The sequence below is a fragment of the Equus quagga genome, chromosome 1 (genome assembly GCF_021613505.1).
Source record: "Equus quagga isolate Etosha38 chromosome 1, UCLA_HA_Equagga_1.0, whole genome shotgun sequence".
NCBI lineage: Eukaryota > Metazoa > Chordata > Mammalia > Perissodactyla > Equidae > Equus > Equus quagga.
Genome location: NC_060267.1, coordinates 78,698,642 through 78,721,444, shown reverse-complemented (window position 1 = coordinate 78,721,444; position 22,803 = coordinate 78,698,642). Strand labels below are relative to the sequence as shown.

General features: G+C 42.9%; 1 protein-coding gene across 4 annotated transcripts in view; it reads left to right on the top strand.

The window, feature by feature from the left end:
• Nucleotides 1–22,803, top strand: part of ASTN2 (astrotactin 2) — an 826,144-nt gene that overhangs the window by 658,277 nt on the left and 145,064 nt on the right. For all 4 annotated transcript variants that reach the window (XM_046684656.1, XM_046684665.1, XM_046684648.1 and 1 more), the window contains exons 18-19: nucleotides 20,187–20,320; nucleotides 21,869–22,017. In XM_046684656.1, the coding sequence (XP_046540612.1) occupies nucleotides 20,187–20,320; nucleotides 21,869–22,017 (283 nt within the window). The remainder of the gene's footprint in view (nucleotides 1–20,186; nucleotides 20,321–21,868; nucleotides 22,018–22,803) is intronic.

The following is a 22,803-nucleotide window of genomic DNA, read 5'->3' as shown; positions in this document are numbered from 1 at the left end:
ATTGGAATAGTAAATAATATAGTATATTAGAAAGTGAAGGGGAGATAAAAGGAAAGCAGAATGAGAGAGGTCATGAGTGCCTAGTGGAATGTGGAGATCTGGATCTCAGAGTGTCTCAAGATCATTCAGAATCACTTGGGATGGCGATGGGGGAAGCATTTGTTAAAAATGCAGATTCTTGGCTTCCTCCTACTGATTCTGTTTCTCTGGGGGGTCAGGCTTGGAATCTTCATTTCCACAAGCTTCCCGGGTGATTCTGATGCACTCTGAGCTTGAGAACCACTACGCCAAACCATAGTTCATACGTCTTTCTCATTCTGAAATTCCTTCAGGGAATTCCTTAGTTAGAGATTAACAATGTCAAGTACTTCTTATAATCTGACGTAAATCTTCTCTGCTATTGTGGGCCACTTCCTCTCGATCTCGGTGCATTCTGAGAAGGAGGTGAACCAGCCAGGAACCAGACTGTCAGGCAATCCTTGGCAAGAGGGAAGATCAAAGAAAAGAGGGGGAAATAATCCACATATTACTCAACACGCTCATGGTCAATTACAAAAGAGGAACTTAATGCTTGGCTTGCCTACTTACAGAACTGGAAAATGTAGCTGTTTCATGGGACCAGAAGACTAGCAGATTCAATGAGATATACAAGATGTACAGACTTAGCAAATGCAAACATTTTTGCATGTCAGAGATTAGAGGGTTTTTTTCCTCCCTCATGTGATATTGAATTCAGTTTACAAATGTAACAAAAGGAGAATGGCAGAATGTCTTTCCCTTGTACTTTAAATATCGGCCATATACTGAGCACTTCAATTGTGCCAGGAGCTCAGCTCAAGCACTTTACGTACAGAGCTCACTGAACCCTCTCATCAAGCCCAGATGGTGGGTACTATTATTATATTATTATCTTTCTTTTCCTATTATGAAGAGTGAGGCACGGACAAGCTGGATCACTTGCCCCAAGGTCCTGCAAATAGGAACTGATGAAGCCAGGCTTTGACCTGGGATCTGAGCTTTTTCTCACTTTGCTACACTCTCTCTCTACCAGCTGCTTCCCTCCAACTTTTAAAATAAAGCATAATAAATGAAAGTCTCATGTGTACTAAGGAGACTATCACTGCATTGTATTTCCCTCTCCAGCTACTGTGTCTTTATTTCTTTACTTAATGGTCAGCATTTTTGAAAAAGTAGACCTCTTATATTGTCTACAGTGATTCAGCCTCATTCATTCCAGGGTTAGCTCCCTCCATCCAATGGAAATATAGCGGCTTCTCCCCATTTGTAAGCCTTGCAGACACTGTCTTTGTCATAAATGTCTTTGCCTATCTTTGATAGTGTTTTCTATCTCGCTTCTTGTAATCCTGAAACGAGTGAGATATTCTTGCTACTTCTCTTTCGTTCCTGCCTACACCCATCCCCCCAAAACTACAACCCACTAACAAATCCCATAGATTTTTCTTCTGAAGAATTTCTCAATTATGTTCACTTTCGCTCAATCTGGTCCAAGTCTTGCCTGTACTACTGCAGTAGCCTTCTAACTGGCTAACAATGACCCTTGTCTCCTCTAATCCATTCTCTTCCTTGTAGCCAAAATGATATTTCAAAGCTAAAGCTTGCTCATATCACTTTTCTGATTTAAACCCTTAACTATCTTCCAGTTACTCTTAAGATCAAGACCAAGGTGCTTCCCACGGCCTACCAGGGGCTGCTTGGACTGGCACTTCTGACTTCTTAAAGCTTATCTTATATCCCTACACTCCTGGCTTTCTGTGCTCTAGTCTCAGTGATCTTCCAGGTTCTGGAAACACTATGCTTTGTCGTGCCACAGAGCCTTTGCACATGCTGTTCCCTCTACATGGAATCTGTTTCACCCCTCCCCATCTTTCCACTGAGTTAACTGTTTCTCACCCACCAGATTGCTGAGGCTTCCAGATTTAATAAGATTCCCCTGTTTATTTGTTTACTTTCTTGAGTCTTCTTTTCTTTTTTTTTTTGGAGGAAGATCAGCCCCGAGCTAACCATGGCCAATCCTCCTCTTTTTGCTGAGGAAGACTGGCCCTGAGCTAACATCCGTGCCCATCTTCCTCTACTTTATATGTGGGATGCCTACCACAGGATGGCTTTTTGCCAAGCAGTGCCATGTCTGCACCTGGGATCCGAATCGGCAAACCCCAGGCTGCCGAGAAGCGGAACGTGCACACTTAACCGCTGTGCCACCAGGCCTGTCTCGAGTCTTATTTTCTTTCATAGCAGTTATCATAGTTTCTAATTATGCTTTTATGTATTGTAATTGTTTAATTAGTGTCTGTGTCTCCTCCTCCTTATTTTATGATCACAGTGGTACCAATGCGGGAAAAAGAGCAGGTAAACTCAGGAATGAAGGCATTATACAGGCATCTAGTCCAATCTTTGTCTACCCCTTGATTCCTTTCTACTACACCTTTCAAATGTTATAGAGCCTGTTTGAATATTCCCAGTAGCAACTTCCATAGTAACCCCCAAGCATCCTGTTTTCCTCGCTTCTAGGACATCCTTTCTTAGATTGAGTAAAAATATTTTCCTATGCATTAGGAGGTAAACTCCATGAGACAAGGGACTGGACAAGTTTTTGCCCAACAATGTGCCAACAGCTTCTAGTATGGTGGCTGAGGCATAGTGGAAATTCAATAAATATATTTTTAATGAGAATAAATGAATGAAAGAGTGAAAAATGAATGCCACCAAATTGCAATGGTATGCTTGCATAGTGTGTTCACATACATTGGCTCCCTTAATCCTCTCAATAGGCCTATGAAGGTTTCCATGTTTATCTTTGTTTTACAGATATGGAAACTGAGGCTTAGAAAGAGCAGGTACCACCCCCTGAAGCCCCACAAGGCCAACAAGTGTCAGAGTCAGGGCTGGAATCCCTTTTCCAGCTGTCCTACAACCACTCATTCATCACACAACCATCATTTATCTGAGGGTGCCATGCAAAGATGGCCTCAGCCAGTGCAGTGCTGGGCCTCCAGGAACAGAGCAAGTTGCAGGCCCCATCCCCATTGGAGCTTAGCTCTGTTCACAGGGGGCCCTTCTCTGGTCATTAGGCAACTTCAGTCAGCAGTGATACTGAGGGCCTAGAGAGAATTCACAAGCAATTTCACTCCCTTTCTGTCTATTTCTAAGAAAAGAAAAACCATTCCAGATGTGCCTCACAATTCACCAGGCAGATTCAGTTGAAAGCAGCTTGAGTTTCGTACCATCACACAGCTAGTCAATCTGTGCAGTGCCTTCCCTGGTCAACAGAGTCACATCATGCCTAGCATTTCTGAGCAGAAGGGTTCAAGGCCGTAAATTCAAGTCCTGGGAGGAGGAGAAACTCTCGAGGAAAGTGGCTTCTCCTTGAAACGTGTGTTTCTTTTCAATTTGGTTTAGAAAAGTATAACATATATGAAGGTAGAGAGAATAGTGTAATGAACCTCCATGTGTCTATCACTGTCTAGTTTCAACAGAGATCAACTCACACCAAGCCTGTGTCATCTGCTCTTCCACCTCAAACATTATATAATTTTATGTCTAAATGTTAAAGCTCATATTTCTAAAAGATAAGGACCCCCAAAATAGCCTCAGTATCATTGCCATGCTCTCCAAATTAATAATTCCTCTATACCATAGCCTATGTTTGAATACTGTTGAAAAAAGGTTGCTCAGTGACCCGTAAGCAGCCTATTCTCTCACTACTACAGCATCTTTCTTATACTGAGTCTAATATTTTCCCATATATTTCCTGTCCTTGTTGTTTCTAGTTCATCCCTCAACACTATACCGAAATTGTTGTGTCTATTGACTTACTAGACAGAGCATATGTTTCCAAAGCAGGGAAATGAAGGTTCAAATATCAGCTTTGCCACAAAATTTCTGTGTGCCTTTGGGCACATTACTTCAGTTTTTAAGCTTCTGTTTTCTCCTCAGTAAAATGGGATTAATACCGTCTACCTTATAAAATTGTTTTGCAAGTTAGCTATGATAATCCATGCAAGGTGCTTAGCAACCATGCTTGGCACATAAAAAGAGCTCAGTAAAAGTTAGTCCTCTTTCCTGGTTCTAAGTGACAGTCTTTCAGTACTTGAAGACATGTTAGGTCTTGGTTGGACTTTTCTCATCTCCTGGTAAACATCCCCAGTCCTTCAATAGTTTTTCATCACGTGAGTTGGATTCTCACCTTAGGTTCAGGCCTATCCCAGCAGACCTGGTTATTAGCCTCTAAAAGAACTCCAGCATGTCTGTGTCCTTCTTGATGATGTGTGATTTATGAAGAAAGAAGTTAGAACACACAGAGCCTGCTTCACTTGCCTATAGAATTAAGCGTAGAATCCAGGGCTCTTGCTTCCACATTTTTGGATTTGTCCTGGGTCACAATAGTTTCTATCTTCAGTGTCATGCACATAGTTGGTATTCAAAACATACCTTTTGGGTGGCTAAAGGAGACTGAAGCTCACAAGGAGAAATCTCTTATCAATGTCACACAGCCAGGAGTTATGGAACCAGGTTAAACACATCATGTTGGTATGGTTCGATAACCTATGGTCTCAACACAGAAGCTATAGAGATTACCTCATCGTTGGCTCCGTCCTGTACCCTTTGATGTGGCAAGCCTGTTCTATCATCAAGTAGCCTTTCTTGGATTCTAGAAGTCCCTCCTGTCACTATCTTTTTCTTCACCTTTCCTTGATAGTAAAACTTCTTGCTCCTGTCTCATGTCTTAGTTGCTTCTCAGGCCCTTGGAAGCTGGATTCTGTTCCACAATGTAACTGAAGTTCATTTCTCAAAACTCAACAAAGACCTTCTGTTAACTCAATCCAAAACCCTCTTCTCAACCTTTTTTTAGAAGCATCAATTCACTCTTAAAAGAACTTGGGCTTGGCTCCTTCAGCTTTAGCTTTGCCCCACCTGAATTTTTTCCAGAAATTATTGCTTCCCTTCCAAAAATCAGAGGGAATTTCAGGAAAGGGAAGCATGGTAGCTGCTTGTGAGTGGGGAGTATACATTAGTGAGGCTCTGTCCATCCTCCATACTGCTTCTCCAATAATTATTGTTTCTCAAATGTGCATATCCATTTGAAAGAAGCTGGAGAAAATAGAGCTATAGATATATACCTCTAGGTAGGTATATTGCTATACATATATACTTATGTATATTTCTATGGATAGATAGATGGATTTATTTACTTTTTTTTTTTTTTTTTCATTTTCAGGAGGGTATTAGTTACATTCAAGGTAGACAGACTCGGTGAGATTTTGGGAGTTTTAGTGAGATATCACTGAGAGGGCCCAAGTTTGGGAGTCAACCAAATCTAGATTTGAATTCCAGATTTTACGCTTACTTGTTGGATGGCCTTGCACAGATGGCTTAGCCTACCTGGCTCCATTTTCTTATCTGCAAGATGGAGATAATAAGAAGACCTGCTTCCTAAGATGGTTAAGGATATTATATAAGATGATAGATGTAAAGAAAAGGAGGTACGAGAATCAGATAGACCTAGGCTTACATTCTCATTTTGCCACAAACGATGGAGATAAAGCTTCATTGCTCAGAATCTCAATGAGGATAACATGAGGATGATTTAACTCACAGAATTTTTGTTAGGTTAAATAAGATTATGTATGCAAAGCATTAAGCAATGCCTAGTATGATTAAAAACTTCATCCATATTAACTGCAACTTGTTTCCTCTTCCTTCATCTTTTTCATCTCTCTCCCTTCTTCTCTTTTTTCCTCCTTCTCTCTTCTGCTTCTGCTCTTGCTTCTGATTAAAACATCCAGCACAGAGTAGGTGTACAATAAGTAGTAATTGCCTTACCTTCAGGCATCCACTGATTAAAAGACCAGAAGGGTAGAGACATACTTCCCCATAGGCAAAGATAAGCTAAATGTCTCTGATGGTTCATTCTAGTGACATATTTTTCCCCACGTTGGAAAATTATTAAAAGGAATAAAAATAATTCTGAGCATAGATGTACCTAGTCACTGTCTAGGTACCTAGTACCTAGTCACTTTGTCTGTAAATAATTGTAAGTAACAACTTTATTATGTTCATAATAAATAACAGTAATTCATAATAATTATGTCACTTCCATCTAGAGAATATTCAACTTCAGGAATTTGTCAATATTCATTTAATTATCAAATACATGTCTATGTGTAGATACACATATAGATCTGGCATTATTTTAGGCAGTTTATAAATGATCCTTGTAACATTCTTTATTGAGGCAGGTATTACTATATCCCCATTTTACACATGTGGAAAGTGAAGCATAGAGAGTTGAAGTTACTTCTGTCAGTTGGCTTAGTGATAAAACTAAGATTTGAATCCAGGGTTTGGTTCTTAACTTCCATATTCTGCCATCTCTCCAGCACGTGTCACATTCTTTCCTGGTTTAAGGGCTCTAGACTTCTCAGAGTTCAATTTGCCATGATGGAAATGCGGCTACCGTGAACCTGGTAGAAATCTTCCTTTTCATAACTTCCTCAGCCAGATTCTAAGGCTCCCTTTCAAAGGCAAAGATAAGCTCAGTATGGGTCTAGACTAAGCGTGTCCCCTCCTGTCCTCTGACCTTTCTTTCCCTACCCCCACCCACAGGCCCAACCATGGAAGCCCCACCAGCTGGAGAGACTGCCTTCCTCAGATGCCTCCTAAGGGAAAATGGGCGTACTGGAAAAATGAGGTCACCAGTGGCCACAAAAGGGAAATTTTGCAGTCCTTTACTCAGGAACTCACTATTAACTTAAGCTAGCATTTAGCGACATAAACTTCATAGTCTTGGACAAATCCTCCACTTGAAACCTTCCCACCCGCCTCTCATCTCCAGATGTTCTCACCACAGGGAAGAGGAGTTGCTATCTGTCAAAGGACAGCAGGCCTTAGAAGGCAAGTCTTGTCTACTGGGTGGGGCTGGGATCCTTGGCTAAAGGTTTCCCTTAGGAAAAGTGTGTGAATTCCATCCAGGTTTCCCCTTCCAGGACTGAGTGGGCCAAGAACAACGCCTTGTAGGAGACAGGCTGAGAGAAGGAGCCGTCCTCTGAAGAACTTGGATTTGTACAAGACTAAGAAGCCCTTGGCAGTTCAAGGTCACAGGGCAAGATGCCTTGGGAAGATGACTCACGATTAGATGGATGAGGCTACTGATATGGCTGCGTTTTCTCCCTGGAGTTATAACTGATGTTTCCTATTGCTCATAATTGGTCTGGTATTCATCACTTTCACAATTGCTATCAGCTCAGTGACAGGCAGGACGAATGGTCTGGAGATAGTTTAGAACAATGTAAGCACAATCTATTGCCATGATGACTGAGCAGGGGTCTACTAGAATAACATAGATTAGACATCCAAAGAGCTCCCGGTCTTCCATTCCTCAGAGTTTACCCTTATTCATGCAACACACATTTATGGAGTACATACTTTGAGCCAGACCTTTTAAAGGAGCTTCTGATAAAATAAGGCAAAGAACTCAAAGTTCAGTGGAGAGGGCATACAAATAAATAGTTCTATAAAATACCGTAGTCTACTAATAGATGTGTTGTCCAAGGTACAATGGGGCCTTCGATTCTGCTGCGAAATGAGAAAAGGGTTTCCAGGGAAGGTTGCAGTCGTAGTGGGTCTTAAATAATGAGTATGATGGATCAAAGGTAGGATAGGGTAGAAGCATTATAGGCTGAGGAAAGCCACATGCAAAGACACAGTGGCATAAAAGTGTGTTGCCTGTCTAGTTGATGACAAGTGGTTTAACGTAGCTGGTATATAGCACTGGGACAGGCTATAGTGGTAGGATATGAGGCTAGAGAGATTGTTTGGCATCACTGTATGAAGGGCCCAGTAAGAAGTAGAATATTTATACTTGTTTTAGTCAAAGCTCTTTTAGTAGTAAGAAACAGAAACCTACTGAAACTTTCTAAGCAAAAAAGGGAGAAATTATTATAATGATATAGTGATTTCCCATGTAACTCAAAGTCAGAGAACACAGCTGAGCTACCAGCATCCAGGGAGCCATTCTCAGCAATAATCTTGAAACCTATCCTCTCTCTGCACTTGACTCTCACTTGCTCTCTCTCCCCCTTTTTCTGGTCTCCATGCATGTAACTCAACATGACAAGCACAGCCTAGTCAAAGCCAGCTTTGTATTTCCTGCCAGTTCAAGCACTTGGAGAGACCAATGAGCATTTGAATCTAAATTCCCAGGAAAGAATCTGATTGCTGCAGTCTATGCCAAGTAATCAGTTTTGGTCCAACTACCCTTGGCCTAAGCAACAGGGTTATTTAGTTCAAATGTGACCACCAAAGGTTTCCTTGTCTCTGATACCTGAAAGATATCTATTAAAAGCCTGTAGATTTTTATTCTTGAACTGGAGTACCCTAACCCAGGGGGATACTCTGTGGTATGCTAGGATATATCCAAAGCTGCAGGATAAAGACAGCAGAGATTCTTGAACTTGATAATCCATAAGAATCACCTGGGCGTGTATTAAGTCATAGATTGTAAAGCACCTCTCCCAGGATTCTGATTCAGTGGGTCTGAGTTTGGCCAGGGAATCTGAATTCCTGACAAGTGCTTCAAGTTATTAATGAGGCAGGAGGTCCAGTGGTCACACTATGAGAAAAATTTTTGGAAAAACCCCATTGATTTAATAGTAAAACCAACCCAAGTCTGTTGTGGAGTAGAATACACAATTTACATAAATATTTAAGAAAGAGACTTCAAAGAAATTGTGCATTGGTCCCTTCTGATATTTGGGATGCTTTATAGGAAAAGCTTGAAAAACCCTTCCATATTTCATAGGAGGATGTGAAAGGTTTTTAAGTCAAGAGCTTTGGCTCTTAGATCTCTTGGCTTGGTCTCAGGAGTAAAGTTAGCATCTAGTAGGAGCATGGCAGAGGTTAAGAGCACAGAATTATCCTGAGGCCCTGGGCAGAGGAGAGATTTTCCAAGCTAAGGCCAATGGGTGTGAAGGGACAGAGACATAGGAGGATTAGGGTTCTTAACGTTAATTAATTTATGATAGACCAATTGATTAATCAATTACTGAGCCCTTACTCTCTGTCAGGCACTATGGATTTAATAGTAAACAAAACAGACAAGGCCCCAACATCAATTTTTACACAGTCTATTAGGAGAGACAGATAAGCAATGAAATAGACAATAAAATGTAACATCGTAAAATAAGTTTTATTATAGGAGAAGGTGGGGGGAAATGTATTACTAAGGAAGAGGTCTGTTCCAGCTTTGGGGGTGAGGGAATGCTGTCTGCAAGAGGTGGTCTCTAAGCTGAGAGATGATGGATTAGTCAGTGGGGAAATTATCAGATGGGGGAAGAGTGTCCCAAGGAGAGAAATAGCATGTAAAAGGCTAGAGGTGAGAAAGCATGACTGAAGAATAGCATATGAAAAGGATGGTGGCAAGAGGTGTTGCTGGAGGGAGAAGCAGAGATTTGGGAGGCCTGACATCAGCACAAAGGCATTCACATGACTCGTAGCTATTCAGGGGGAAGTGGCAGAATCTGTGGCCAGAGAGGCCAAGGATGATGGGCTTAGGTCATCAGGGAGGCCCTAGGCCTGGTCTGGAAGGAAGCCAGAGCAGGCACCTGAGCTGGATACCTGGGGAATATTCAGCAGGAGTTGGCGCAGCATCAGTGGGAGCTATACATACTTCTTGCACTGATGATGTTGCCAGAAGGTCAGGGCCTCAGCAATAAGGACATTCAACACCCGCATTTTATAGACGAGATAACTGAGTCCCAAAGAGGGAGATGGACTTTTCCAAAGTTGCACAGTTACTAGCAGAGCTGGGATGACCTCTCTTTTCTGAGTAGCTCTTGGCTGGCAGAGGGCTTTGTGTCCAACCTAGAATATAGATTAGCACAACCTGGAGAAGACTCTGCAGGGTGCCAGATCCTCAGATGTCATGGGAAAAAAAAAAGTGCCATGGACAAATATGTTTAGGAAATTCTGCATTTTATATATTACCTTCTTAGGGCTTCCCAATGACTGTTAGCATATTAATGGCTCTGAAATGTTCTATGTAGAGCAATCTGTTTGGTTTTGTTTGATGTGGTCTTTTCCAAATTTATTTGCTCACGGAGATGACTTCCCCTACCACCCCAATTTTTCTGAACTCAAAATCATTTAATATCCTATTGAACTTGTGTCTCTGGAAACATACTTCGAAATGTTATTCTAGCCAATAAGGACTTGGGACTGACAAGAAAAAGATTCCCGGATCCCTCTGTCCCCTCCTGAGAGTATGTCATGCTCCTCAACTCCCACTTGTCTTCAGTATTTAGAAAAAAAGCCATTTCCCAGCCAGGGCAGAAAAGAGGATTCAGTCTTTGGAGTCAGCCCTGTATTTGAATCCTAACTCCAAATCAGCTTAGATTTGTGACATTCTTCTAGTCACCTGATCACACAAGCCCTGAACCTTTTTAAGTTTCAACTTTTTTAAAGATTGCATGGAGACAATACAACCTGATATGCGAGTTTACAATGAGGATTATGTTGGCTCACAGTGGTTAAGCATTTAGGCTTTGGGATTTGAGCAACTTGAGTTTGAATTCTGCTCTGCCAAATACTGGCTATGTGAGGTAGGAAAGGAATCCAAATTTGCTGGGGCCTCAGTTTCGTCCTCTATATAATGGGAGTAATAGAAGTGCCAAATTCATAGTATTGCTGTGCAAATTAAATGTCTTGCATGTGAAACACTGAGCACTGTGCGTGGCATGTAGAAATGCTCAGAAATGCTTGCTGTTATTTTTAACACATTAAAACCTAGTACTTCATTCTCTACATGAGATGGATGGGAGCTGAAAGATGGGATGAACTGACAAGAAAAATAGCTCCTTGCCTCAGGATCATCTAACCCTATCCTCTTATCTGTGTCCATCTTGGGAAGCAGACAGCTGACAGAGTCCCATGCAGGAGCGTCTCAGTGGGTTGTATATTTATTTCTCTAATATTTTTTCATTAGCAGAGGTAAGTGTGGCAAGAGCGGGGTTTGACTGGCTCTAAATGTCTTCCTCCTGTCACCCAGATTAACAAGCTGTTCTACTGGGCTCTCATCATTCAGGGAGAATGGCTTGAAAAGTGAAGTTTATTCTGACAGGGGAAATTAGGTGTCGTTTCTGTGATTTATAGAGCCATAGGTTGAGCTGCATAATTTCTCATATAGGAAATGGGTCCATCCAGTTTGTATCCCTTCACTGTGTGGCCTTGTGAATGGGGCATCTGACTCAGAGGCTGATTAAGAGGGGTGTGGCAAGGGAGGTCAGGGGGCAAAGCTTGGGATTTGGAGTTAGAGACCCTTTGCTCTACTGTGTTCTGTGTGGGGCACCCTGAGCCAGTATCTTCTCTTCTCTGACCCTGCACTTGCTCATCTGTAAGGATTGCTAGGGACAGTGGGAGCCACTGCATCCACAGGTTGTTGGGAGGCTCATCGGAGCTAACAGAAAGATGCCCTAAGACCAGGCCTAGAATGAGGAGATGCTTAATAGGTGTCTCTTCTCTTCATCCCACTCTACCCTGTCTTCAAAAACCATCAATAGTGTGCTCATTGACCGTGTCACCTCCTCTACAGAGAGGATGTTAGCTGGCAGGAGTTTTTTAAATAGACTTTATTTTGTAGAGCAGTTTTAGGTTCCCAGCAAAATTCCCATCCCCGTGTAAAGTACAAGGAGTTCCCACAAACCCCTGCCCCCCCATACACACCAAGCCTCCTGCACTATCAACATCCCACTCCAGAGTGGTACATATGTGACAATTGATGGGCCTACACTGACACATCATCATCATCACCCAAGGTCCATAGTTTACGTTAGGCCTCACTCTTGCTGTGCATTCTGTGAGTTTTCTCAAACACATAATGAAATGTGTCCACCGTGACAGCATCGTGCAGAATGCTTTCATTACCCTGGAATCCTCTGTGCTCCACTTATTCATCTCTCCCCTCCCCCTTATTCGTGCCAACCACTGATCTTTTTACTGTCTCCATATTTCTGCCTGCTGGCAGAAAGTTTTAAAGGGTTCCAGACAGTATACCTAGTATGGTAAGTTTTCAAGGAGATGGGAAAATCATGGGCAGCTTTAAGAAAAAGCAAAATCCAGGACACGAATGAGAAAATGATCAGAATCAGCAGTGTTATGGTCAGAATGTCCAAGCTGAAGAAGTTACAGGAGAGGATAAGGGACTTACTGAGGTCACACAGCAAGTTAGTCAGAAAATGTAAAGAGTTCTCTGGACTTCCCCTGACTTAGGCGCTTTCCTCTTTTCATGCTCTGTATCCTCTTCCTGTTGGATTTTATTCACTCTTGCGGTTTCTATTACATTGAACCATATGAAGTTGCTGACATTTGACTTACGAAAATGGCAGTTACCTATGGCGTTTTTCATTGGCTCATTTCCATCAGTACAGTGAAAGGTCTCAATATATGCTAAAGATGAGGGGGACCGGGAATATAAATAACGTTTTTAAAAAATGGATTGCCTCCATCAGTGTGTATTTGGATGCTTTATATTTCAGAGCACAGGCTCTAGAGCCAGACTTTCTGGGTTCAAATCCTGGCTGTGCCACTTACTAGCTCTATGACCTTGGGCGCAAATGTAAAATGGACTTAATAATCGTACCTACCTCTCAGGTTGTTGGGAAAATTAAATGAGTTAGTATATCTAAAATACTTAGGGTTCTTGTGGAAGAATACATGTAAAGCATTTAGAACAGGCCTGGCTTGTAGTAAGCTCTCAAGAAATATTAAGTGCTATTTCTCATATCCTAGTGAGAATCCTAGTTAGTGAGAATATTGCTCATGATGGGGGTAGCTTAGAGAATGGGCTTCAGGGTCAAATGACCTGAGTTCGAGTTCTTTTTCTACCCCTTTTTAGCTGGGTAACATTGAACAGGGTCTTCACCCTTCAAACCTCAGTTCCCTTATCTGTAAAACGGGCATGGTTAACAGCCGAATTTGTCTCATAACGCTGTTGACAGGATTGAATGAGATAACGTGTTTTAAAATGCTTGGCACACACTCGGTAAATGTTGTTAATGTATTTGTTTCCTGCCCAACCGCATAGCAGATTAGTGGCTTGGACCCAGCTCGAAAGGTAGGTGGCCTTGTTTAGGGAATGTTAGTTGAAATGAAAAACTTAGTTTATTTTCTGGCAAATTCTTGTGGTGTAAACTTGGACAAGTCCCGTCCCCTCTTTGGGCGTCTCTGTCTGCGAAGTCATGAGTGTCAGTATCACTTTTCAGGACTCTTCTAGATCTGAAATGCCAGGGACCTGTGACAATGAGTCTGCGTGTATTCACTTCAGAGCCCTCCAGCTCCTGGGATATGTATGTAGTTTGAGGTTTTTTATTCTCTTTGCTCAGCTGCTCCCTAGTTCCCACTTCCTCTGAGCAATATTTCAGAATTGTTCAGAGGTAAATTACCTGCTGTTCCAGTTATTTATTGCTGGGTAATCCCAAAAATCGGTGGCTTAAAACAACAATGATCATGTTATTATTCTCACTAGTGGCTCTGGGGGTTGACTGGGCTGAGCTGGTGCTTCTTACTGCGGCTCTCTTTTGTGGCTGCAGTCAACTGGTGGCTATGGCTGGAGTCATCTCAAAGGCTTCCCTACTCACATGTCTGGCAGATGAACCTGGCTGTTGACTGGGACCTCAGCTCAGTCTATTGCTGGAATACCTACACTGTGGCCTCACCATGTGGTCTGTGCTTCCTCACAGCATGGTGATTGGGTTCCAAGAGTGAGTATCCCAAGACTCATGATGTAGAAGCTGCCAATTTCTTAAGGCCTGGGCCCGGAAATTGAAGCAGTAACACTTCTTTTGGTCAAGCAATCAAGGAGCCCAGACTCAAGAGGAGGCACCCAGATCCCACTTCATGATGAGGGAAATGTCAGAGATATTTAGGGTCATGTTTTAAAGTCATTACGCCTGCCTTCCTCCCCTGTTTGATAATAAGAAAACGTGAGTCAACTAACATCACCCACTTCTCTCCCCACATGTGTTCTCAAACATGCTGCTTAATTATGCAGTCACGATTGGTAACAAGATGACCAGTTAATCTCACTATCAGGACCACAGGCATTTCTTATTCCATTTGCAAAGAATGGGGGCTCTAGTCCCTTGTCTCCAGCTCCTATAACTACTAGGGAAATGAGTGATTGGCATCTCCTGCAGCCGCTACTAGGAGGTGTGCTGATGAGTGAATGGTAGATGGCCCAGGTAGGTCCTGTCCCAGAAGTCCAGGCCGGGCTAGGAATCACTGTTTCTGCCTCTGTACAAGCACTGCTATGATGTCCTCTTCAATCCCTTCTATGTTCACCAACCCAGTCCCTCCTGAGCAATCAAACATGTGGTCGGCATGGACTTAGAGATTAGTCTCCCTACCAAGCTAGGATGGCAACTACAGTCCCTTCTTCACATCCCTCTCTGGGGATCTAGAAGCTTCTTATTTTAGACCAAGTACTCCCTGGGCAAAAAGCTATCAACCTATTCTCCTCCAAGCAGTAATTGTAAATGTCTCCAAAAGGAATTCTACTTCCATACCCACAGCAATCCCCTTCAATGGCTTCAAGGAAATTTAGGTATTTTTATGGTGACCAATTGCATTTCTGTCATCTCTTTTGCAAGAGGCAAAAAACAATAGCAAGTATACAAGTTTAATCTCTGGCAGAGCATCCTGTTACATATCCATGGAATTTAACACATATTTCTGGGACTTTATTATGTGTTGACTCTTTTTCTTGGCACTGTGAACACAGAGATGAATAATAACCTTGGCCTGGAGGAGTTCACAGTCTTATAAGCAAGGACACATAAACACACAAATTGCAAGGAAATGTGAAATGTGAAAAAGCTGAATGAGAGGAGGGAGGGAGAGACAAAATATCTCAAGTGTGGTAGGGTCCTGGTTGACAGGGAAAGTTTCTAGGAGCTCAGCAAGAAGAAAGAAGTGAGGAAAGGGAATTTCAGACCAAAGTCACAACATGAGAAAATGCTTGGTATGAAACAGTGCACCACTCTAGGAAGTTAGTATGTACTGGATCATAGACTAGGAGCAGTGGCAAGAAGATGAAAGAAGAGCTACAGTTGAACAACAAAGGAATTTGAATGTCAGGTTAAGAAGTGGCGACTTTAACCAGAAGGTAGTGGAACTTTTGAAGGGGTCTAAGCAAGGGGGCAGAATAAGCAGTGATGTTCTAGAAAGCTATGAACGATATGCTAGAAAAGGTGACATTGGAGCTGGAAGGCCAGTCCAGAGGCTATGACAATTGCCTAGAGATGAGACATTACTAACTTGCGCCAGGGAGACAGCAGTGGGACCAGGGAAGAGAAGTTGGTTTTGAGATATGTTATGAGGTAGAGGGAGGGTTGACCCCTTGTTTCTGACTGGAGGCACTAAATTGATGGCGGTGCTATTCACTGACATGGGAAATACAAGTAATCTTGAGGAAGAATAACGTCACACACACACATATTTCTTTTTTTTGCTTTTATCATTTATAAACTGGTTTGTTTCATTTAGCATTCAATGTGAACTTTCAATTCAATTTAAGGAATATTGGCTGACTTATGTAGGCTCTAAAAGGGAGCTGGGAGAAAAAGCTAATCTATTATTTTCTCTCTAGACAGCTTTCACCTCCTCAGTTGGTATGGACTAGGCAACCACAGGACCAAGCTTATTAGTACCGTGAAGATAACAAAATCCAATAAGCTTTGAGTGAGGACTTCAGGGCATCTTTTTTGTTATACAAACCAAAACCATCTTAATATAAAAAGTAACAGACTTGATATCAGCCCCTGAGTATAAGTTACAGTGTAAAAAAATACAGACATTGTAAGTATGGAATTTAATTCACTGGCTTAGTGACATTCTATATAGATGGTCCCAAGAAACTTAATCAAATACGGAGTGTTTACTTAAAATTTAAGATTCTTAAGACATTGTCAAAATTTTTAGAGCTCAAAGGGCCCCTTCCTTTGTATTCCCACACCCTCCTGTGTATATTACTTCATAGCATTTGAACCATATTAATTGTAATTGTTTGTGTGTGTCTTCACCATTAAACTATGAGTCCTTTGAAGTTAGTGACTGGGCCTTGATCATCTCCTTTCTTAGCATCTAGATGGCACGTGGTATGGGGTAAGAAATTCAGTGAATGTTTATTGAACTTAATTAAACCTTCAAAAATATATCTTCTGCATCTTCACTTTACAGATGGGGAAAGTGAGGCTTGAAAAGAGCAATAGCTTATGCAAGTTCAAATAGGAAAGTAACAACAGAGTCAGGAATAAATCCTAGTTTATTTTGATTGCTTAACATTTTTGTGGCTGTTTTCTCCTCCTGCCCAGCTTGGTTTGCTAGCTAATTAGCCAGAAGTTGGAAGTATTTACAAGTAGTGGAAATGCAAACCTTCTTTGTTATGAAAACCAATGGCCATGCAAATCTAGCCCTTAGCCCTCGTATTAAGTACAGGATTTGTTTCTTAAGTCCCTTCACTTACTCAAAAGCCAGGAGTCAACAATGCCTCCAGTGTAAGGTTTCATTTTCCTCTGAGGACACACACACACACACACACACACACACAAACAACACAGACGCCGCGTGATCCAAGCAGAGCAGCTGAAAAGGATGTTTTGGATGAAATCTTGGCATTTATTGTTCCGATGTGACCTGGGAAAGTCAAGAGTGCCAGGATTCAGACGAACTTCACTTAAAGTCCCTGCTCCTCCATGTATCTGTGAATAGGGATAGGACACCCATCTCAAAGGGTAATTTTGAGGTTAAATGGAAGAACAGAGTCATTCCATCACAAAGTTGCTCTATCACCTTGGACCAGCCAGCTAGCCTTTCCAGGCCACTGTATCTGCATCTGTAAAAGGGATTAGATTAGATGATTTAGAGAGTCCCTTGAAGCTGGAACATTCTATGATTCTTTTCTCCTGGGATCTAACTGGATTCCGGATGGAGTGTTGCAAGGACTGCAGAAGTAAGGAAAGAGTGATCCTGCGCTGACACAGTGCTGGCTTCTGCTGCCTTGCGAGGGCTCCCTGTTTGATGTAGGCCTTCTATCGGGGTGTATCTGTGTGCTGTCCAGGGTTTGCCTGGCCACTGCACCAGTCCCCGTTCTGTTCCTCAGGGTTTGGGAAAGAGCCAGTGGCTCATAGGAGACTCACAGGCAGGATTTCTTCCCAAGAGCTGCTTGGATGGTGAAACTCACAAAGTCCAGAGAGATTTCCTGTTTTGTTTTCCACAAGCTCAAGTGACTATTGATTACAAAAACCACACGCACACACATACACCCACATACGCATACACGCACGCACACAAAAATAAAAACACACACACAACCAAAACAGGATGTTCCCTCTCCTCCCCTTGCTGATGTCCAAGGCCATCTCTTACCATCTGTGTCACTTTCACCCATGGCCCTGGATTTCACCATTACGATAATTAAGTCCTTAGCTTGGCTGGAGATGTTACAGAATCTCAAGCCATGGGTAGTCGTGCACATTAATTTCAGTAAGGGAGAACCTGCAAATGGAGGGAGAAAAAGGTCTTTCCGTCAGTATGACCTCATGCTGTTCCATCTGGTTTCTGTCCTCATGAGAGTGCCCCCTCTGGTGCTGGTAGGAGAACAGACGTTTGTTCCCAACGTAAGTTCTGAGATGTAGTAGGAACGGTCCTATGACTGTGTGCCAGACCCTGGCCCACAGACTCTATATGTAAACATTGAGTGGAATGTTCTTATGCTAAAAAAATTGTTGTTTATCTGAAATTCGAATTTAACTGGGTGTCCCGTATTTTTATTTACTGAATCTGGCTACTCTTCTTTGGCTTAACCCCACTGCCCTGCATGGTTAAGTAGAAAGGAGTCTCACTTGGGAGTCACAGAGATCTGGGATGGGATTCTACTTCCACCATGCACTTGTTGTGTGATCTTAGGAAAATGGCTCCACTGCTCTGAATCTTAATTCTTTCATCTGTAAATGAAGATCATAGTGTCTCTATCTCAGGACTGTTGTGAGGATTACATTTTTTAATGCCCTTAAAGCACCTTACTCTGTGTAATTAGGTGCTTCATGAACATTGGCTTTTATTATAATTCTTTTTTTTGTTTCTTTGGGTCACTACTCTTAATTCAGGGGAAAATAGATCATTTGTTCACCCCCTAGGAGAGGGTGTGGGTAAGAACATATGGCAGGAGTCATTGGAGCCTTCTCTTCAGAGGTACAGGGAGAAATGTAATGGAGGCTTATACCATACCATTCTCCTTCTAGATTCATGTTTTGGGTAGCTGAGGAGGCAGACCCCAGGCCCACTTTACACAAACATGCTGTATTTGAATCTTTTGAACAACACAGGATGGAAAAAGTGTCACCTGGGTAATCAGGCATCCTTGGTTATAAGCAGTGTGAAGCTTTCATTTAAAAAATGCACAGAGGGGCTGACTCCATGGCCAAGTGGTTAAGTTCGTGCACTCCACTTTGGTGGCCCAGGGTTTCATCAGTTCGAATTCTGGACACAGACATGGCACCGCTTGTCAGGCCATGCTGAGTGGTGTCCCACATGCCTCAACTAGAAGGACCCACAACTACAATATACAACTATCTACTGTGGGGACTTGGGGAGAAAAGGCAGGGGAAAAAAGTGCATAGAAAGTAAAAAAAAGAAAAAGAAAGAAAGAAAGCATGTAGTCTGTTACCTGGCAAAGGTCTAAGAGAGCAACGTTCTCTGGAATCCCTAAGTTTTAGAAAGAGCTGTCAAACATTCTGCCTCCCCAATGCTTTGAAATGTCAATGTAGAAGGAGTGACTAAAGCATAAAGCTCATCTGAGCCTGAGCCTAATGATCAGTTTTTCAGTGTCCCTTCATTTATTCAATAACTATTGACTGGACAACTGTGCTCAGTCCCGTGAGATGACTGATGTGAATAAGGCATGGCCTGTGCCCTTGATGGGATCAGAATCTGTTGGATGAGACAGGCAAGGGAATATGATGGTAGGTGTGGTCTAGTGCCTTACGGTGTCCAGAAAAGGAGATGATCCGAGGCCTGAGGAAGTCAAGGTCGGGTTCCCAGAGAAAGGAGTGTTTTATTTGAGACCAAAAGAATGACGTAGAGTACAAGGTGCAGGAAATACTCCAGCAGAGAAGATAAAATGTGTTTAAAAACAAACAAACAAAAGGCAATGAAGCACATTGCAATTAAATAGAGTAGCAATCTTCAGTTTGAGCAAGGGTCAGCAAATTGTGGCCCTCAGACCAAACCTAGCCTGCTGCCTGTCTTTCCAAGTAAAGTTTTATAGGAACACAATCATGCCCATTCATTTAAAGTGTTGTCTATGTCACTTTCACACTACAAAAGCAGAGTTAAGTAATTGTAGCAGAGACAGCTTGGCTGCAAAGCTGATAATATTTACTGTCTAGCCCTTTACAGAAACACTGCTCTCTCCTGATTTAAAGCACATTTTTCATAAGTAGGAGCTCACTGTTGGTGGAAATGTTAGTGGTTGCCTGAGGATGGATGATGGCAGGAAAGGAAAATCAGAAGAGTGGTGTGAGATGAGACTGGGGAGGTAGTCAGGAGCTAGAGCAAGGAGCTTGGACTTTATCCTGAGGGCCATGAGGAGCTTCTGAAGGTTTCTCAGCAGGGAGGTGATATGGTCAAACTTCTACAAGAAATTGTGTAGCAAGCTGTTTAAGAAGGCAGAATCTGGAGCCAAACTGCCTTGGAGCAGATCCCAGCTCCATCAGTCACTAGCTATGAACCTCAGGCAAGTTACTTTCTCTGTGCCTCAGTTTTCCAAATTGTAGTATGGGAAATGATGATGATAATAATAATAATAATAATAATATCTATTGTGTAGGGTGGTGAAGATGGAATAAGTTAATATAGGTGGAATGCTGGGCCCCGAGGAGGTTCTCAGTAGATGCTGTTGCTTATCCTGTCTCAATGACCATTCTGGCTGCTGGCTAGAGAATGGCTCAGAATGGGAGAACCTGGTAGTAGAGTGCTAGGGATTTAGGCAAGAGATGGTGTCCTGTGTCTAGAAGGGCTGCTCTGAAACTTTAGTCGGCTATAATCATGGCCATGGGCACCTTCACTTTCAATCTTTCCACCATTGTCATCATCTCTTCTGTCCTCCTTTATTCCAGGCCTTCAAGAGTGCACTGATGAGCTCCTACTGGTGCTCAGGGAAAGGGGACGTGATCGATGACTGGTGCAGGTGTGACCTCAGCGCCTTTGATGCCAGTGGGCTCCCCAACTGCAGCCCCCTCCCGCAGCCAGTGTACGTATGTATGGCCCTCTTTCCATGGACTCACACCCCTGTCCTACCAACTGAGGCCATGACTTGCTTCTGTTCCCAGGATTCCTCACCAGATGCCTGAAATCTCTGGGGCCTGCTTCCTTCTTCAAGACAGCAGGGAGATTTGGGGGAACAAAAACATGGCTCAGGGGTAGACACTGACGTTGCAATGTGTGCTATTTAGTGATTCAACTCAGTCCATCATTACTTCCTTCACTCATCCATTCAGCCAAGGTTTACTGGATACTGACTATGGCTTTGTCGGTTCCTATGTTGGACACTGGGGCGACCAAGATAAAGAAAGTGTAGAACCTTTTCTAAGATACTTCACTTTATTCATTCATTCATTCAACAAATAATTTTTGAACACATGCTATGTGTCAGACAGTGGGAAATTCATCAATGAACACAGGCACAGTCTGTGCACTTAGAGAGCTAATTGTTTAGTGAGGGGGACAGATGTCAAAGCAAAAATGGGAAAAGAAGATATAGTTTTAAAAAGTACATAATAAAAATATGAAAGAAAAACAAAATTGCTAATGAGGAGAATTATGTGGGGATGCTCCAGGTGGAGGGGAGAGAAGCCTCTCTGAAAAGACCTGAATTCGAGTAGGACTCAGCCAATCAACAAGGGGCAACAATCATATCTCAGGCAAAAGGGATGAGCACGTGTGAAAGCCCTGACCCAGGAAATTCACCACTTGAGGAAGCTGAGGAAGGGCATCTTGACTGGAGGAGTGTGATCAAGAGGGAGAGTGGTGTGAGGAGCACAGCAGAGCTGGGCAGGGGCCAACACTGGGGAACCAGGGTCACAACACCTTTCTAGGGTGAGAAGAATTACATTCTAAGATAGTCCTTGAAGAGAGAGTGTGGTGTAGTGGAAAGAGAGAAAGAATCTGGGCTGGGGACAAGCCAAGTTACCATTACCATCATGGTCTTTCCCCAACTTGCTGTGTGACTGTGCAGATCATTTCCCTTTTCTGGGCCTTGCTTTCCCCATCTGTGAAATGAGGGGATTGCACCTCCCTTTCTCTAAGGGCCCTTCTAGTTCTAACCTTCAATCATTCTGTTATTTCTTGCTTTATGAAAGGATTTCCCAGGATTCCTGCCCTCTGTGAAGGAGTACTGATTTAAGGATATTAAAGGGTTGACTGATCTATTGGGGTATTGAAGAGAATGGCAGAAGGGTTGAAAGCTACTGTGTTTGAAGGCATTGCCAATTTAGTTGGCAATGAAGCATCACTGAGAATATAGTCTAAACAAATGGAAAGCTGATCAACTTTCTGCGAGCACATATTGTGTGCTTGGATTAATTTACTGCATTCCACATTGATGCTGAAAAGTAGCTCTTCTTATTCGCATTTTATGGATGAGGAAACAGAGGCTGAAAGAAGTATATGCCTGAGTCCCTACAAAGGCTTGGTGGTGAGTTGAATCAGAATTTGAGTGCAGGATGAATCCTGCAGAATCTTTTGGGGCCCAGACAATGCTGGCTGGCAACCAACCAACCTTCCCTGTCACCCCCTTTAGGCTGCGGCTATCGCCAACGGTAGAGCCCTCCAGCACCGTGGTCTCCTTGGAGTGGGTGGATGTTCAGCCAGCTATTGGGACCAAGGTCTCTGACTATATTCTGCAGCACAAGAAAGTGGATGAATATACAGATACGGACCTCTACACAGGTAAGTCGAAAGCCCAGGACTTCCCGCTTTGCTGGGATAGTGTGACAGAGGAGGGAACCTGGGATTTTCTAATGCCTTTGGAGACTTGGTGTCATCTGACCTGGGAAAGCATGGGGAGGTTTCACTGTTTAGTGATTGTCATCTGGTGCCCACACCTGTGTGCTTTTCTGTAGGATTTTCAACAGGGAAAGAGAGCAAATTGTACTTGGAAGGAATTTCTGACTCTCTGCGTTGTATCCTCAGAGTCATATATCAAAGGATTTGTTAATTCAGAAGAGGATTTGACCTTTTCTACTTGGGAAGACCTACAGGTCACTTCTTTGAAGACTTTGGTCTGTGAATATATTATCTCTGGGACTGAGAAAGAAATTCAAGGAGTTGCCTTTTCTAGAGAGATAGACTGAGATAGTCATCTTTAACTAGTGCTGGGGAAGAGGGATTTGGAAAAGATTCAGGCATGCAGGAGAAGATGAGAAAAGTGGCTCTTGAGAGTGCTGCTTTGGTTGTAACTCAGGGCGCTCTCTCTGAGTCCTTCTAACTGTCTCACCCAGCCAAGAAGCTGTGTCAACCTGGAGGCTGGTCTGTAGGGGCCTGTCTAGCTCTGCAGCAGGCTGGGAGCCTGGGGCCATGCAAGCCAGCCTTGAGGCTGGAGCCATGGGGCCAGGCCTGATGCTGGAGTGTTGGGGGCCTGGGGCCGTGGGAGCTGGCCTGGTGCTGGGGTGGGTAAAAAACCTGGGTCTGTGGTAGTTGGCCTGATGCTGCGCCCAGCTGAAAGCCTAGATTCGA